Source organism: Felis catus, chromosome A1, assembly GCF_018350175.1.
Source record: "Felis catus isolate Fca126 chromosome A1, F.catus_Fca126_mat1.0, whole genome shotgun sequence".
Lineage (NCBI taxonomy): Eukaryota > Metazoa > Chordata > Mammalia > Carnivora > Felidae > Felis > Felis catus.
The window spans coordinates 143,662,776-143,681,197 of NC_058368.1; the positions used below are offsets into that span (position 1 = coordinate 143,662,776).

Consider the following 18,422-nt stretch of genomic DNA (forward strand, 5'->3'; position numbering starts at 1 on the left):
CATGAGTTTGAGCCCCACATTGGGCTGCATTTTCAGTGCAGAGCTTACTTAGGATTCTCTTTCTCTCTGCCCTTCCCCCGCTGTCTGTCTCTCTCAAAAATAAAATTAAAACTAAAAAAAAAGAAATTGTTCATAGCCTTTAAAAGTCATGTAGAACATGTAATGGCTTATAATATTTTGTAAATATTAAATGAGAAAGTGTATTAGAGAATAGTGTGTACTGTGGGATTACTGTATACACAGGATTGTGTATGTGTGTGTAGAGAAAAAGACTAAAAAAACCAGATACCAATATGTTAACAGAGGTTACTCATAAGAGGGTTTTTTTGGTAGCTTTTAAATTTTAGTAATTAAAAAAAAAAAACCCACACACATAAAACTGTTCCTACATTCAGATCCTGTTACTGCCCCGCATTGTAGTAAACAGCAAGGTAAACTAAGAATCAGGTAGCTTGCTCAAAATTACCAGTTGGTATATTGTGTTAAGCTGGGCTTTCTTACTCTAAAATCCACTTTCTCCATTCCATCCATCTTCCTCCCCAGAGCCCCAATGACATCATATCTAGAGTTCCTTTCTCTTGGGTTTTTTCCTTCTAATTTCTACATTTACTATATCCCTTCACACCTTTCCTAAACCTGTTGACTAAACCTGTTTACCTATTTTAGCAGTAGTGACCCTGTGATTCGGTTGTTATGTGTAACACAAACTAAATCACATTCACTAAGTGAAAGAGGCAATTTTCCCCCCTCCTGGAGAAAACTGGGACATATGTCAGTATAGGCACAAGCTAAGAGTCTGCAGATAAGTCAGTTTGCTTCATGCATTTCTGTTTGGTCTTACCTGCGATATTCGGATAGTGTCATACTTTCTTCTGTACCAAAAGATTTCCTGAATTCTTGAAAGGACCACCTCCCCCAAAGTAGGATCTGAGGAACCAATCCTTTATTGTATTTCATATTGTTTTCACTTGCTTACTCAAAAAGTAGGATAAATATAATAGCTTCTGCTCCCTTGGCAAAGAACAACTTTTGGAGCCTCAAGTTGGCTGCGTTAGAAATTAGAAATGTCTTTGATGATGCACAGCTGTCTTCATGTCTTCATCACAGATGTCCAACGCATTCCAGGAGGCTGAGTCATATACCTGAAGAAACGGGCCATGGTTTCTTATTCTTTCTCTTGAAGCTCTTGTCAGTTCAAGAAGGGACTAGTTTATCTTTGCTCTACAATAAGGAACTTAATTACAAGATGCTTTTGAGTAAGACAAACCCTCACATTCCTCCACAACCATTTCCTTCTCAGTGTCATACGGGCTCGTCTCAAACATATTTTGCCACCCTGAGTGATCATACTGGAACCCCGTTATCTCAATGTTTCTCCTGTGGAGATTCACTTAGGACAAGCTCCCATTTTGGCGAAGCTTAAAAGTTTTCCTCCTGACAGCTGCTATTAGTGGCAAAGGAAAAACAGAGCTTGGTTTATGTCGTAGCTACATCCACTGAAGGACATGGTACTAAACAGTCATCCACAAGGTTTTGAGCACCCAAAACAATCCCAGACCCAAGTCAAGGCTCTGAGCTGAGCAATTAAGAAATAAAAATTTTGAAGACCTTTGTTGTGTGGTTCTCAGCTTTATAACTCCAAATAGTTCTCTTTCCTCAAAAGATTTCCATTATTCCACAGTAGCACCTCTTCTTTCCTGCTCTCTTACAGAAAGCAGGTGATCATTAGTAGTCACTTCAATTTACCCAGGAACCTTTCACCTAGAACCTACACTTCATAAGCAGTTAGGATTTGTGTTCTTTGGGGATAGAAGTACCAATAATGATGTAGCCAGATTCTCATGTGAGAGAAATACTTATATATCTGATATATCTGACAGCTTTACTTGGAGGATTGATGCATTTCACCGTATGTTAATTATACTCAAATTAATTCTAGGAGTGCCTCAGTGGCTTAATCGGTTGAGTGTCTCTGACTCTTGATTTTGGCTCAGGTCATGATCCCAGGGTCTTGGGATTGAGCCTGTGTTGGGCTCTGTGCTGAGCATGGAGCTTGCTTGGGATTCGCTCTCTCTTAATACCTCTCTCTTTGCCCCTCTCCCCTGCTCAGGTCCCTTTCTAAAAAAAAAAATAAAAAAAAAATTAATTCTACTAACAAAGGCATTCACCCCTTCAGGGAAACTGCCCTTACTTGACCAAAGCTGTAACAGGATTCTATATACCCATATATCCTATCCCATTTATAAAAGGTGGGAGGGGGTGCCTAGGTGGCTGTCGGTTCAGCGTCCGACTTCAGCTCAGGTCATGATCTCGCAGTTTGTGAGTTCGAGCCTCACATCAGGCTCTGGCTGACAGCTCAGAGCCTGGAGCCTGCTTCAGATTCTGTGTCTCCTCCTCTCTCTGCCCCTCCCATGCTCATGCTCTTTCTCTCAATAATAAATAATAAACATTAAAAAAAATTTTCTTAAGGGGGGTGGCAGCCAAAAAAAGTGAATATCTTCCCCCACCACACACTGACCCCAATCCCCCACTAAAATGCATTTTTCTCTGTGTATGTCATCCATTCAATTACATGCAACATCACTGGGCTGTCTAGGTGGGCAAAAGGGAAAATTTTGAAGAAACTTATAGGGCCACAGGGATGAGCTGTAGCCCTGCAAAACTGTTTGAGCCCTCTCAGTCATTTGCATACCAGTGGCTGAGGGAGCAGGCCTCCAAGCTGCCTGAGCTCAGGGTAAAAAGAGCACAAGTGACCTCAATGTATCATAGAAAGAATGAACATTTAAAATCCTACCTAGCTCAGTTCCAGCACTGAATAACCATTTTTAAACACTCAATTTCCCAATGGAAATAACTACCTCAAGGAATTGTTAACATTAAATCAGAAATTAATAGACATTCAGGCAATTTGAGATTTTATTGTGAAAATAGCTATTTTGACATTATATCCAGTTTCTCACTTATCAGAATAAATTCTTTACAACATTGATCATCATTACCACTTCTGGGTATTTATACACAGTCTCTGAGTAAAATATATTCACACTAGGCATGACTAGAATATTTAAATTATGACCAACATTGCTTATTTTAAGATGTTTACTTTACAATAAAACTATAGTAATTTGTACAGCATGACAGATATTTAAAATATTTACCAAAGAGAGGCTTGGTGAGACAAAACCAATATGTATACACACAGATTTCTTATTTATCTTCTTTGCTGTCAATCTTCTAGAAAGCTACAGTTACATTGCAAACACCTCAAATTTCCATTTCAAAATGATTAGAAAAATGGAAACATGTTATCTCCTATTGTACAAACTAAAACATTGAATCAGAAGAGGAATAAAGCTCATCTTTATGCAATTAACATAAAAGCTTGAGTACAGCCTTCCTTCTCCAAGAAAAGAGACACGAGCAGTGCAAGAGAAGTAGCCAACAGTCTAAACAGAGAGGGGCCGGCACACCCTTCTCGACAGTGCGTGACTCACTGACGACTGACGCAAACCCTGGCAAGCCATTTTTCTTGATCTCCAACAACCTGAGGCACGTAAACTAAATGATTAAAAGGCATTTCTCTGAATGTGCATGAGGAAAACTGAAGAATCGGAACAGAGATCGAACTGCTTTTCACATGGCTAGATGTTCACCGTTACACAACTCAAAACCAAAGTCCAGCTTTGCATCAAATACATAATCACAGTGTGGAGTTCCAAATATGCAACTGTACAAAACTGCAGAGAAGAAACAAAGAGCATCCTTATGCCCTATTCGAGATCTGGTTTTATACTTTGAAAGGAGATCAAACATACTTAGTCCTCTGACATTTAGAAGTCTAGTGATGTTTAAATTTTTTAGGCTATAGAAACTGCTGAGGGAACGCCTAGGTGGCTAAGTCGGTTAAGTGTCTGACTTCGGCTCAGGTCACGATCTCACGGTTTGTGAGTTTGAGCCCCACGTTGGGGTCTGTTCTGACAGCTCAGAGCCTGAAGCCTGCTTCGGATTCTTTGTCTCCCTCTCTCTCTCCTCCTTCCCTGCTTGTGCTCTCTCTCTCAAAAATAAAAACATTAAAAAAAAATTTTTTTTAAAGGAAACTGCTGAGAATTTTATGAAAACTGAAAACCCTCATCCTAGAAAATGCACACAAATATGCAATCCTGGTTTAGAACATGTCTTCAGTACTAGACTAGAACTTGAAAATATTAAATTTCTTTTGCTTGGTCACTGACACAACTGTAAACTTTCTACAACACTGTGTATATGTGCATGTGTGTATGTGTGTGCGTATGTATTTATAAAATCAGCAGCTTGTATGTGGCTTTACCACTACAAATCCCATCACCTTTCTGTCACTTTTAAAGCACAGCCAAACATGGTTTGGAAAATTGTTCTGGAATTCCAAGCTGGTTCCCTCTGTCTTCACAGACACCTGGAACCACCAGGTCACACCCTTGTGCAGATGTTCCAAGCCAAATGGGATTCTAGGGAAAAGGGATGACTGACTGACCAGGGGCCTCACAGGTGCCTAAATAACCAAACTGTTTAAACACATGGCCACCCCTCTCTCAACTTCAGGGTCCAAGGGAGTCCTGACCTGTCTTTGCATTTTATCACCACTCACTAGAGCAGCACCTAACAACAGGAAACCTTTGCAATGAGCACAAACAAGCAAAAACACTCCGGGGCAGCATTTCCCCAAGTATGCTTTTCATCATATAAATCCCACAAGACCTACTTTAAACACACACACACACACACACACACACACACACACACACACACACACCAAAAACCACATACAATAAATCAGGAAAATAGTGTATAAAATGCAGACCTTTGCTGGAGATTGAAACTACACAATAGCATTTCAAAGGTTCAGAAAGGCTCTAGGAACTTAATGTTGTCTAACCAAGCATTTCCCAAACTTTTTTGACAACAGAACCCTCTACCGATGTAATAATGATAGAATCTGCCAAAACCCACCTACTTCTCCAAGAAACTAAAAGATGTTTTTGAAAGATCTTACAGTATCATTTCAAATGAACAATAATCACGATGCAAAAACACTTATTTTTCTGTGAATTTTTTAAAGAAACTACTTTGTTTTGCTAAGAATGCTCTTCTATCATAACAAGTCCCCTTCCTATACAAGTCCAGCTCAAAGTTTCCCTTTCTTAGAATACCTCCTCACCTCCATCACAGTGGTTTTAAGTCTAGGGCTGGGAAGCTGCACCCTGAGCAAACAGTACATCCTGAGTTTTGGACCAAAATATTTTGCAAACCATTAAAAAAAAACAAAACTTCATCTTTACTTTCAGAGTAAAGCAGCATTCTGAACCTCCAATGACACTTCAATTAAACTTTTGAGGATAAAAGGATTACAAACCTTTAGTTCATGTAATGAACAACGAATTTCTTCATAATCTATTTAAGAAAAGTGAAAACACCGAAAAGCATATGTATATTCCACAGGGCTGAACAAGAAAAAAAGGCAAAAGATAATTCTCAATGCCAACAATATACACAAAAGACGACAATCACAACCCAGATTATACTCAGTGGCTCTGCTCAGGATTCCAATTATATAAATAACCAAACCAAGACAAAGTCAATTACTAAATCCCTATGAGCTTAGGACAAAAAACACAGACTGCACTTGCTTCATTAAAGCCTGGTCCTCATGTTGTCTCGTCACACCGTGTAATTAGAGATAACACAGCAAAGCAAAGGACTACCACATGAAGACACAGAAGGACTGTTTTCAACGTATTTATCCTTGGAATTAAACCCAGGTACCATAGGAAGAAAATGACACTATTACAAATATAAAAACCAGAGCATATTTTATAGGGAAAAGGAGTTCTTAGTTTTAGGTTATTGTTTTTTCTTTTCTGGTGAGGCAAAACAGATCTTTAGATAACCATTCATTACAAACCTGAGTTGTTTTTTTCTTTAAAATTAAGAAGGAAGTAAATTATATTTAATTTACATTATGTATTTGTCAGAAACTGAATAGTAAATACTGTGTTTGGATCATTAAATTTAAATTGTAGTTTAGATAATGATACATTTACTTACTTTTAAAACTCTTTTATTTTGAAATTATAGACTCACAAGAAGTTGCAAAAATACTACAGACTCTGTGTATCCATCACTCAGCTTCTTACCTTTATTTATATTTTGGCTTTTAAAGGGTTAACACTTTTGACAACATGAAAAACTGTCAAAAAACCTAATAGGCCTGATGAACATATATTCTTGGAAGAGGCTCTACGAAAACATACTGCTGACTTCAAATACCACTTTTATCACATGAAGGTACCTTAAAAATTGTTTTTCTGAGATTCTGTCACTGTTACCAATCTCTGCCTCTTTTGATGTCCAATGGTTTCCCACTTTTGCAGCTTCTGAAAACTTTAACTTAGCTGTTATTGAAATAAGCTCCCTTATTCCTTCATGTTAATATATCTGGCAACATTAAATGAATAGAAGTTACAAATAGAAATCAACATGCTTGGATTTATTGTAAGAATCTTGAACTCTCTAGTATCCCCAAAATAATGCAAACATACCTAAGCTGGAATTTGTCAATGCCAACCTTTGTAAGGGAGAAAACCATTGTGAAGGAATGACCATCCTCAATGCTCTCTACAGGGTATTTACTGTTATAAGAAGTGGTGGGTCTTATGGATGACTGATGACAATGTGTTGATGAGGGAGCGTTATCTTATGGGAATTATCTGATCAATTTTCTAATCCTATACTAGCACCAAACCATAAACACATAGTCCCTTTTATCATATTCCACCATCACATCCAAAAGAAAATAGCTCACAGTATTTTGTTTAAGACCGTGGGCCATCCATCTCAGCAAACTCAAACTTTATCCAAAGCACATCCTGCCAGGCTGATCGCAAATTCTCTTCCCAATCTGGAAAGCTGTTCCTTTCTAAGAGCTTCCTATATGTGTGGCTGCTCCCTGGAGCAGGTTATACTCAGTTATAGCTTCCGAGCATCTTGTTGGCCAGTCCCCAAAATGCTCAACTAAGTAGCCCCATATATAAATTCTCACTTATGTAAATCACATTTTGCATCTTAGGAAAGGTAGTCTGGAAACATCAGACCCTACCTACTGCAAGGCTAAAGGCAAGTCAAAGCAGGAATGACCAAAAAGAAATAAATCATATTTACAGTTGTCTTTTCTACTAAAATATGACAAATCCTTGTCATTCTAAAATGATGTCTTTTCATTAAACTTTCAACACATGAAATATTACAGTATGATTACTGGCTGAATTCTGTGTCAAAAGAACATGATCTCACATTCTTATAAAAATTTGAACACATTTCTTACCATGGGCATTAGTAGTTTTACTGACAGAAAACTATTACATAACCCAGTATTACTTTGGACTGTGACCATGGATAAATTTGGGAGTTAAATTTACCACTTGATTTTAGAATCTGTTAGGGTTGGTATAGCTCTCTCTCCCCCATTTTTTAGTTTTCCAAAAACTAATTTTAATTGTCCTGTTTTATGTATTTGACAATTTTAAGCCACTTCAAATGCTTCTTAGAAGGTTTAATATAAATCATGATTGAAAATGATCAACTCTAACTACAGCATAACCAGATGTCTGATTAATGTGTTAACCACCCTTCTCCAATATACATGGACCCCAGGGGACAATAAAGTCCTATGGTAATGATTTTCAACATAGAATATTCATACAGGTTTTGGATGCTGGAGTCTAATGGAAAATTAATACAAAACACACAAACCTGTTGTATAAGTAATGTGAAACTCATTACTTTCCCTAAATGCATCCAAACAGATGAACAAGATTTTGAAGATTACCGTGTTTCTCATTTAATGAAAACTTTCAAGAAAAAATATTTACAGTGACTTAAAGACTCCTGTATAATACCTAATACATGAACAAACTGGGAGGATGCGGGTCAAATACAGCTGAGCTCCATTCAGCTCAAATTAGGGGAGTCTCTTGACTACAAAACTGTTTTCTTAACACGGGAGTTTCTGCAGGATGTGATAAGATTTGCTGAGCACCATAGTAATCTTTTAAGACACTAATCAAAAACATGAGCCCATAATTTAAAAAACCCAGAAGTGGTTTTAGGACAACAGGAGCACCTCAGCCACTAAAGTATGCAAGATTCTATTCTAAGCAAAACCACCTGCACAACAAATCCTTCAACAGTTCAGTAACCAATAAGTAGAAAATGTTCTTTAAAAACTATTGTTATCTCCGCGTATTCCACTGGATCATTCAACTGTTGTAGTTTAACTATATGGAAAATAATAAGTTGCCATAACGCTTTTGACTACATGATAGGCTTCTTCTGAAAGAACACTGGTCTGAACCAAGCCTGGTGAACTTGGACCAGGCACACAGTAGGTACTTCTATTACTCTGGCTGAGGAAGGTCTAACAACTGGGCAAATTCCAGTAAGGCTTTACAGCCTGGCGTAATAACGATGACCAACATACTCAGTTCTCCTGAAATCAATCCAAGAAAGAGATTACTAAAGTTAAAAATGTACTACAAATACACAGGTCTAAAGCTGCCACATTTGCCCAATAAACTAAAAGCGTCCTTGCCAACCTTATATTGAACACATCAGCAAATACCAGAAGTGCATATAGTCAGATGAATATTATATGTAACCACCTTTGATATTTATATATATACATATATATGGTACTAATCCTCCCAAAAGATTACACTTCTGAGAGCATAATTAAAAAGCACATTCCTCTTTGTTTTTTAAATAGACTTTTCTATTGAAGTGAATAGAATATTAGAATATTACATTTTTCCTACTGTCTAAAGTCATCAAATTTCTAAACAGAAGAAAAAGCCTCAAAGAGCCACATATTAGATATTCAAACTGTTCTAAGAAAACGAAATTAATAACATAACTTGAATAAATAAGAGTGCACATTCAGAACAGAATTCTAGCTTTTGGTCAGCAACATATGAAATAAAGGCAAAAATCTGCCAAGATTAAGGCAGGTTTTTGGTTTTTTTTTAATATACAGTACAATATGTTTTCTTTGTTCCCCAAGTTCATTTAGCATTCACTTTGATGTTATCTAAAGTGCACTGCCAGGTCAAAATACAAGCTTCCTAATTAAGAAAAAATAGATGTCATAGAAAGTTTCTTTTTAGAGTCTCCCTAATACCTACTAATGGTATTTTCTTTTTGCCTTCACACTTAGTGTAAGAGATTACTGCAATAATCATGACTGTGGACACAAAGCATGATGACTGTCAGGGTGATAGTCGTTGTAAGGAATTATTTTCGTCTTCTGCTGGAGTCAATTTGAGTGTTGGCAGTTTCCGAGGAGGAAGTTGAGGGCTTTGGCGAAGATTGTCATCCATCTGTGGGAAGTACAAAAAGTACATGTGACTGATGGCTGTGGCACCACTTTCATGGACTGTGACCTCCTCATCCAAACTATAGCCTAGAAGAGCACAGAACCATATGGTTCCAGGACTGCTCGAGAAACCTTTTTCTTACAGATAATCTCGCAGGAACTCTAAATGTCATACCTCAAATACCAGCTAACTCAGTTTATGTGTACAAGCAATATTGCTCATCCTTGATGCCTTTGCAAAATTATAGCAATTCCACAAAATGAATATTCTACTGAACTCAACCACATCACAACTGGATTTAAGAGGTCTCCTAGTATAGTAAGTGGAAAAGCATTACTTCTGATACACTAAGCTCCACAGTTTACTAATTATGTTGATGTACAATACCTCATTTGATCTTCCCAACACAAATGTGAAGAAACCATGGAAGACGATCATTCCCTATTTTACGTAGCAGCAAAACGAAGCTCAGAAAGGTTAAGAAATTTGCATTAGGTTGCAAAGCTAGTATCAAAAGTTGAAATTAAAACCCAGGTCTTCTTTAAAATGTTTTCTTTAACCTTTATTTATTTTTGAGACAGAGACAGACAGAGCATGAATGGGGGAGGGTCAGAGAGAGGGAGACACAGAATCTGAAACAGGCTCCAAGCTCCGAGCTGTCAGCACAGAGCCCGACGCAGGGCTCGAACTCATGGACTGCGAGATCACGATCTGAGCCGAAGTCGGACGCTTAACCGACTGAGCCACCCAGGTGCCCCAAAACCCAGGTCTTCTTATTCCAATACTATTATTCTTTCAACTGCACCCCACAGCCTCAGTGAAAATGACCTGTACTCCCTTCAAAAAGACAATTTCTTTTAGGCTGCAAGTATTTAGCTAGGAAAAGAGACAGATAGAAGGAGAAACTATTTAGACCTAATCCAGAATTCCAGGTATTCCAAACACCAGATCAGTTCTAAGCCTGCTCTAGAAAAAGAAATTACTATGGAGCATATTGAGAAAATGTCCAAGAGTTTCAGACTTGCCCTCAGGAGGACATTAGCATCCCTGGAAACACTAGGAGAGGAATCATTTAGAACTGAGTCAGGCTGGTGGGAATGCAAACTGGTGCAGCCACTCCAGAAACAGTATGGAGGTTTCTCAAAAAATTAAAAATAGAACTACCCTATGACCCAGCAATTGCCCTACTAGGTATTTATCCAAAGGTACAGGTGTGCTGTTTCGAAGGGAAACATGCACCCCCATGTTTATAGCAGCACTATCGACAAGCCAAATTATGGAAAGGTCCCATATATCCATCGACTGATGAATGGATAAAGATGTGGTATATATATACTGGAATACTACTTAGCAATCAAAAAGAATGAAATCTTGCCATTTGCCACAATGTGGATGGAACTACAGTGCATTATGCTAAGTGAAATAAGTCAGAGAAAGACAAATATGATTTCATTCATATGTGGAATTTAAGAGACAAAGCAGATGAACATAAGGGAAGAGAAGCAAAAATAATTATACGTTACTTATATATAAATAAGAAATACATATATATTTATATGTACATATATGTACATATATATGTGTGTGTGTGTGTATATATATATATATATACACACACACACACATATATATATTCCATGTGTATACACACACACACACACACACACACACACACACACACACACATATGGAAAGAATGGAGTCATACCTTACAAAGCTACCTTTCAACCAGAACACCCCACAAACAGAGTGCAGGGTTCACAGCCTGGTGCTGAGCTCTCTATCAGCTCAACTTCAGAAAAGACTTGAAAGCAGTTGCCGCCAAAGATCCCACACCAACAGCAAACAGCATCTGACTACCCACTTGATAAACAGGCTTTTCCAGAGTTTTGATTATGTGCAGAGCAAAACTCTCCCTTATCTGCTCCAGATGCTCTTATAAAGCACAGAGGAAATGTCTCAGCAGAGATACAAGCAGCTTACAGGAAAGGAAAGAGTATAAAAGATTAACTTTTAACTTTCCAATGGAAAAAAATATTCCCAGTGGACTGCTTGAATCAATTGGGTTGTCTTTTTTTTTTGTAAGAACTAAGTCCCCCAAACATTACTTTTTTTCTTTTTTTCTTAAGCTCTAGATTTTCTGTGCAAATGGTGAACAGTAGTAGCCAATAGGATTTGTTGCTCTTAATGTCCTGCAGCCAACAGTGAATGAACCACAATGAAGAGCAGATATGAAACAGGGGTGGGAAGGAGAGTGCCTGATTTAGAGTTAGGAAACGTTCACATGCTGATAATGACCCAAGATCGAAGTGTACAAAGCGGTGACAGGGCCTCTTAGGTTCACCTCCTGCATATGTAGGTATTTCGTGGTTCCCTTTATATGTCTGTCATGAATTTGCCAAATACAGAAAATGAAAACTGTATTGGATAGCCTTCATCCAGCAGCTAAGTGTCGAAAACAATCTGAGTAATCTTTCCATTATCCACACCTAACACTCAATATCTTTCCTCTCCATGGGATTTACTGGGCTGGGCTAAGCAGACAAACTTGGCATTCAACGAGCCCACCTAAACTTTAATACTGGTCTTTTACAGTTTTACTGCTCAGTCCTACTCACTTCTCAAGTTCTAACAACACATGAGATACTCTACAAAGAAACAGAAAGGTCATTCCAGAGAGTGACAGAGGTTTCTTGCTACTAGTACTACTAGCACTGGATACATAATTTCATTCATTTGCAGCTTACTAACTGCAAAGCCCATGATGGAATCCAATTTGTAGGGTTCGAATCCCCTTTGCCTCTCACCACCTGAATGCTCTCGGGCAGGTAACATACACTGCTCTCCAGGCTTCACTATCCTTATCTGTAAGATAGGACTGACGGAGTAGCTGCACACACAGCGGCTGTGAGGATTCAATGAGGTAACTCGAAAGCTCATAGGACACAATGCCTGTTATTCAGACCTCAAAAACTGTTAGCCAGTGTTATTAGGCCACATTGCCTCATTAGTTAGTGAAAGAATGAAGTATCATTCACTGGCATAAGAAAAAAGTTGAACAGACACTTGGGGAAAAAATGAATCAACTCTCTTGTATTTTTCCAATTAGAATCACCCTTGAAATTCCCACTACTGGCGTGCGTGCTCTCTCTCTCTCTCTCTCTCTCTCCTACCCGCTTCCTCAGTATCTCTCTCTCAGCAAATGAACGCGACCAAAGTGGCAAAATACCCACAGTGATGAAAAACTGTGGGCAACAATTAGAAAAGAGAAGGATAGAAGAAGCAAAGCAAAACAGTTTATGTAGAAGAAAGAAAAAGACATCATAGTGTGATTAACAAGAAAGGACCAGCACTGGTGCTTACAATCTCAAGAAATGTTAACCTTGGGAGACAGAAACAGACAAGCAAGAAGTGTGTTTGTTTTGTCTTTTTTTTTTTTAAGCTAGGCTTTTGGTCTCCCAACTTGAAAAATACTAATTATATGGTAAAAATAAGCCCAATACCACTATCAAAGTAATCGAACCACTACTGGCTTCAAAACACTATATTATATACAACTGTAGTAAATGTATATTTGAGCAGCTTTATGAAAAAATAAACTCTTTAAAAAATAAGAGGGTAAAATAATGCATATTAACTATACAATTAAAGTTACAATATTAATTTCAGAAAGAAAAATACTAAACTACTATAAAATAATGACTGAAGTAAACTTGACCTTTTCAATCAAGTTGGATTCCTTATTTACAAGTTGTGTGAGTTTCTGCAGATTTGCGTCTACTGTTTCTTGACCAGCAGGAGAGGTGCCTAAGAAGCCAGGACAGAAATCAGAAAGACAGAAAATTTTGAAAGTCTTTAAAGCTGTTCAGACTGAAAGAATTTTGAGTCCATCCACCCTCCCAAGTACACTGCCCTCCAAAAATAAATAAAATCAAGCAAAGAGAAAAACCATTATGGGTTCAAAGGCAAAGAGGGATAGTAATGCTCCAAAACCAAACCTAAACAAAAGGACTAAATCTGTCCATGAAGTAGACAGCCAAGTGTTATGCAACCAGCCAAAGTGATTAGTAAAAGAGCACAATGGTCCTCATTTCCTTCTCCAATTTGAGCTGTACCTTTTCCCCACCCGTATCAAATAGGCCTTTAGTCACAGCTATTTGGATAGCTGTCTAAGGCAGGGACTCCCAAACAGCTATCAAACAGGCATCCAAAGTATTTGGAAGAACTTAAAAAATACAGATTTCTGGGCTCTACCCTGAAGGGATTCTAATGCGGTATCTCTGGCTTAGGACTCAAGACTGTATATGTCCTCCGGCCAGGTTTGCTAATCACTGCTCCAAAGTAACAAGGTTGAAAGTGATTTAGTTTCATGACTCACCCCTCTCTCTCTAAAAAACATATAAACCACCATGAAAAATAAAGTGTCCCTAAGCCAGCTATCCTTGTAACTGCTGTTTCTTAAAAGGACAATTTCTGCCAACTCTCCCAATACAAATTTAGTATCCCAATCACTTACACACATGGCCCACACACCCAAGGAATCATATCCTAAGTGATAGGTGCCCTCTATTTACAATACCTCCAGTCTGATGCAATCAGTTTTCAAGTAGTGGTATCATGGGAGTGTACCTCACCCAAATCAATCTGCTGCTGATTTCTGTTCACGCAGGAAAATGCTAGAAGCAACATTTAAAATAATTGCCCATTTGCATTAGGATAGATGCTATCTTTCAGCAGGGACTCAATAAATACCTGTAGTTAACTTTTAGAAGAAAATGATCCACTTCAAAGGGGCAATATTTAAAGAAGAACAAGAGGCAAGAAATGTATAAAATCTAGAAGAATAGGCAAAAGGAAAATATCTATTTCTCTATTTAAAATAGAACTAACACATGGGAATAAAGTTGGAAAAATAAAATTTTTTCAAATGCTGTAAGTCAGCACTTAAAGACGATACACAAACTTCTTTAATAAGTCATGAATTTTGCTTATCCATCCTTAGGAGAATATGCAGATACTCTACGCAAACGCAGATTAGCTGAAGAGAAGCCAGCTTACCTCCAAGACTAAGCTTAAAATAACTATTTAGGATGTCATCACAAAAGCGGCACAGGTTGGAGAGCTGTTTCAAATGTTCTTGTAATTGAACTTTAGGAAAGCGTATTTTATAAAGAGGTGCAAGAAAACCAAACACGTAGGCATCCAAGGTAGATGGCCTAAAAATAAATTCAGGATTTTTAAAAAACACATAGGAAAATATTAACTTGGGATCATGTTAAAAATATTTTTTCTCTAATACATTTACCAATTCTGAAGTATACAATATAGTCTTTTAGAAGGTTTACTGCACATGTAAGCTTATAAAAATGATGTAATGAGGGTTTTTAAAAAAAAATTTTAATACTCTAACCATTTATTTTATTTAGAAGAAAATTAACTTATAAATTAAAAATTCATCTTTACTTACAAGTGTTATATGAAGATATGAGACAGGGTGGGGATAGTCTTAGATATTTAAAATTCATATATATGGCATGTCTAGTCAATTTTTGATTACCATGGACAGAGAAATTACTATAGTAATTCATTAAATCTTTTTTTTTTTTTTTAAAGCAAAACCTCATGGGTGGGAGGGGTGGCAAGAGGACTTGCTTTAAATAACTACTCATGGACTATATGCATACAAAACACGAAAACGATTTTTAAGGGAATGCACTCACGTATCTCCAAAGAAAAACTGAGATGTTCCCAATCTGTTTGACAGAAGATTTAGGCACTCCTTGGCATCTCTGTATATCTAGTAAGGATGAAATTACAACTCAAAGGTAGAACAGATGCTCTAGAAGTCCTTCTAAGCAGGCATCCAGGATGTTCATCTCTGCTGTCTCTCTTGTCCCTCCCCTGGAGGGACCTTGCTCTGAAAGTAATCCCAACCATACCTGAGCTTCCACTTCTCGGAGGTGGTAAAGGGGAGGCTCTCCTTTAGTCAGGAGAATTCTATTCAGTGCTCCCTTAGACATCCTTCCAGGCAGGATCAAACTCAAGGGAAAAGGAATTCGTGAAGCAAACCATGGCTTTGTCACAGCAAAGTAATTGTCACTCTCAACCCAGAATGTGTGAAGCTACAAAACAAAACAAACGAAAAACACAAGCATGTTCTTTTATGAAAAGAAAGGTCATTTAAACAGTGTGAAAGTTTTGGGTAAATATCCTTGTATAAAGTGGCTTCATAAAACTTTCCCAATTAGAATGACTCAAGGATGAAACAAGATTTTAAACACGTGGATTTGTTGATTGCTATATCCCAGGCACCCAGAACAAGGCCTGGCACATATGTGCTCAATAAATATTTGTTGAAGGAGTGAATGATAGTTAGCTAAATTCTGTACATGGAGGAACAAACTCTGTCTTCCACAAATAATTTTTATTTCCAAAATGACAGTATCTTTCATGTTGTTTCATGTCTTAGCTGAATGTCTAACAGAACCCAGTTTCACAGTGACATGAAAGAATCAAAATTAATTCATAAATGAAATTTCCTCCTTTAAGCCTTTTTCACTATGTTCCTTCTAAATAGATTAAAGCATACTTTTAGTAGGTCAACTACAATGATGTAATATTCACCAATGCTCACCACTGCAGGAAGAAGCTTCTCTTCAAGGAGAGCAATGTAAGCCAGTGTATCTGCCCCCTGTTTTGCTGAGAGTTCATAATCAGCATTATATTTCTATTAAAAAATATAAAACCAAAAAACTTCAGAAGTCAAGGGTATCCCAAAACAGTGAAGTTAAATTAATTAAGATTCCTATTCTTCCTCAAAAATGGCAAATATGATATTGAAAGGCATAATGATAAATACAAATTCAATGACAAATGCCGTTTAATGCAAATACAGTTCTTAGCACATCCCGCACACAGTAAGGTCAATAAATATCAGCTACGATTTTTTATTAATTGATATTCTGTGATTGTTTACGACCTAGTTTAGCGCATGGCATGTTGTACCAACAATAAATAGAAGTTATTACCTTTAACAATAAGGAAGAAGTTCTAATTGGTTGCATTTTTCCCCGTGAAAAAAGAAAGAAAACCTTCCAAGTTAGAACAATTCTAAATTCTGTTGACCTAGGATTTATTTTTTCAAGGAAAGTATTGGCAAAACCAATTACAACTTTTGTATTTATAAAAGTCTTTACATGTTTAAACATTTTGTATGCATTATATAAATCTTTAGATGCTCACACATTTTAGATACCTTACTTCATGGGACATTTAACTGCAACTCTCCAGTGAAGCGCTTTTTAAAAATAAAATAGGTGCTAGTTGATGGGAACTCAGATGCCATATGCAGCAGAAAGTGAGTGGCAGCTTTCACTCAAGTGATAATCCTATCAATAAGTGTAATCATAAAGATGGCTTCATTGAACCTGCCTATTTCTAAACTTCAAGAAAATCCAAAAAAGTACATGAAAATATAAATTGAGTGTTCCTCACTACATGACTTTCAAATCACAGTAAAACTCATGATTCAGAGCGGTAGTTCTCAAGTCTCTTTTTATATCAAACTCCAATTGTCTACTGAGTTGGTAAAAAAGAATTTAAAAAAATTTCCCCAAACCTTACAATGTATTTTTTTTTTAAGTAACATGTAGGGAACAATCTACTTCTTCAAAAGGAACCACCCACCTGTTTTCTTAAAAAGTTTAGTATTTTCGCAGGCTGAGAAACAATGTTGTCTTCGGTTGTCAAAATTGGTACATCTCCTACAATCAAAAACAGTTTACATACAAGGAAACATTTCTATTTGCTCTGAAGAGATTGCAGTCCCCTAAAAACCATACCAATTGCACATTCGGAGGGGGCAAAATGAGTAAGCTCATCTTAGTTTTTTGCAATTTCACAAAGCAGTTGTAGAGAACAGTGCCGTATACAGTATTACTCAGAATGCCCAAACCGTAAGCAACACACAGCCAAAGTTATGGTAAGAAGAAACTAAAACCCCAAGGTACTCCATGGCTATATGCTTCATAGCTTTAAATTCAGATTTGGAGGTTGGGGGGCGGAGGGGGGCGGGGGGAGTCTCTTAAGAGAGGAGAAAATTGTGTTTACACTGTACCTCTTGAACCTCTCCAGGTGTTATCTATGACATTGACTTTCAAGGGTGCACCAGAAAATTTGGCGTAAGCCTGAAACAAAGTTGGTAAGAAAACATTTAGACTGAGTACGTAGTGCAAATCTGCAAGCAGCTTTAATCCACAGCCCAGTCGCCCTAAGGCAGAAACTCCTGACACCGGGGCTGAATCCCTCTCCGGAGGTCTAGCCGAGGAAGCGCGCGCCAGCTACCCAGCTTTCGGGGACTTTGTTCCCCCAAAGGTTCGGGGGATGCAGAGCGGGGCGCGTGCGCAGCCTGCTTTGGTGTTAAGCTCCACCGCCCAGAAAGCTTTGCAAGGCTGAGTGGGCTCGCAGGCAAGCGGAGAAGCCTTGACTCTCCCGCCAAGGCCTCGGCGGGGTCACAAGCCAGGCTTTTGACTCCACGGGAGGGAACCCAATGTGGTACAGCGAGAAGCGCCCCGGCCGGTCTCGGCCCTGCAGCGCCGCAAGGAACCGCGGCGAGCAGCGGAGGCCTGGCCCAGCCAGCCTCGCGCTCTGGCCCCGCCCATCTTTCCTGCGCCCTGGTCCGCGAGGCGGCCTCACCATCACCACCAGGGACTCGCTGTGCACCGATGGGAGCCCCCAGCCACCTCCCCAGCAACTGAGCTCCAAGGGGGCCGCCATCTTGCCGGGGCCGACCTTTGTTACCCCGGAAGTACTTAGACGCTCAATTTCCGGCCCGGTGAAACACAGGGCGGGGCGAGAGGAGGGAAGGGTACCTTTAGACTGTGAAATGCGTCAAGAGGTGGAGGGGTTAAAAGCTCTCTTAGCCTCAGCTTGGCCTGATGGCTAGGAGTCTTGGCCCTTGAGTTAGAACCCCCGCCCTCCCCGAGAGTCTTAAAATATTTATAGGTACCTAAAGTGCTC

General features: G+C 38.4%; 1 protein-coding gene across 6 annotated transcripts; it reads right to left on the bottom strand.

The window, feature by feature from the left end:
• Positions 1-2,898: 2,898 nt before the first annotated feature.
• MTX3 (metaxin 3) lies at positions 2,899-18,200 on the bottom strand. Of its 6 annotated transcripts, none has more exons than XR_006601236.1 (10): positions 18,099-18,200; positions 17,521-17,590; positions 17,091-17,167; positions 16,039-16,131; positions 15,344-15,526; positions 15,125-15,201; positions 14,463-14,620; positions 13,123-13,211; positions 9,213-9,407; positions 2,899-8,521 (listed from the first exon to the last, which is right to left on the bottom strand). XR_006601236.1 is itself a non-coding variant. In XM_003981106.5 (9 exons), the coding sequence occupies exons 1-9, from the start codon at positions 18,177-18,179 to the stop codon at positions 9,297-9,299; spliced, it is 939 nt and encodes a 312-aa protein (XP_003981155.1). In that variant the 5' UTR covers positions 18,180-18,200; the 3' UTR covers positions 2,899-9,296. The 6 variants fall into 6 exon arrangements, 3 of the variants coding, with proteins under 3 accessions (XP_003981155.1, XP_019691514.1, XP_006927877.1); XR_002160331.3 differs by lacking the exon at positions 2,899-8,521 and adding an exon at positions 13,984-14,080 and having other exon boundaries at positions 9,355-9,407; XM_003981106.5 differs by having other exon boundaries at positions 2,899-9,407.
• Positions 18,201-18,422: the final 222 nt, after the last annotated feature.

Bases quoted from the DNA above. Each gene is read 5' to 3' on its own strand.
- MTX3 (XM_003981106.5), bottom strand. From the start codon at position 18,179: ATGGCGGCCCCCTTGGAGCTCAGTTGCTGGGGAGGTGGCTGGGGGCTC. The intron at 16,132-17,090 runs GTGGGTGGTTCC...ATTTTTTAATAG, and splicing joins TAAACTTTTTAAGAAAACAG to AAATATAATGCTGATTATGA. The intron at 14,621-15,124 runs GTGAGTGCATTC...ATTTATTTTTAG, and splicing joins CAGTTTTTCTTTGGAGATAC to GCCATCTACCTTGGATGCCT.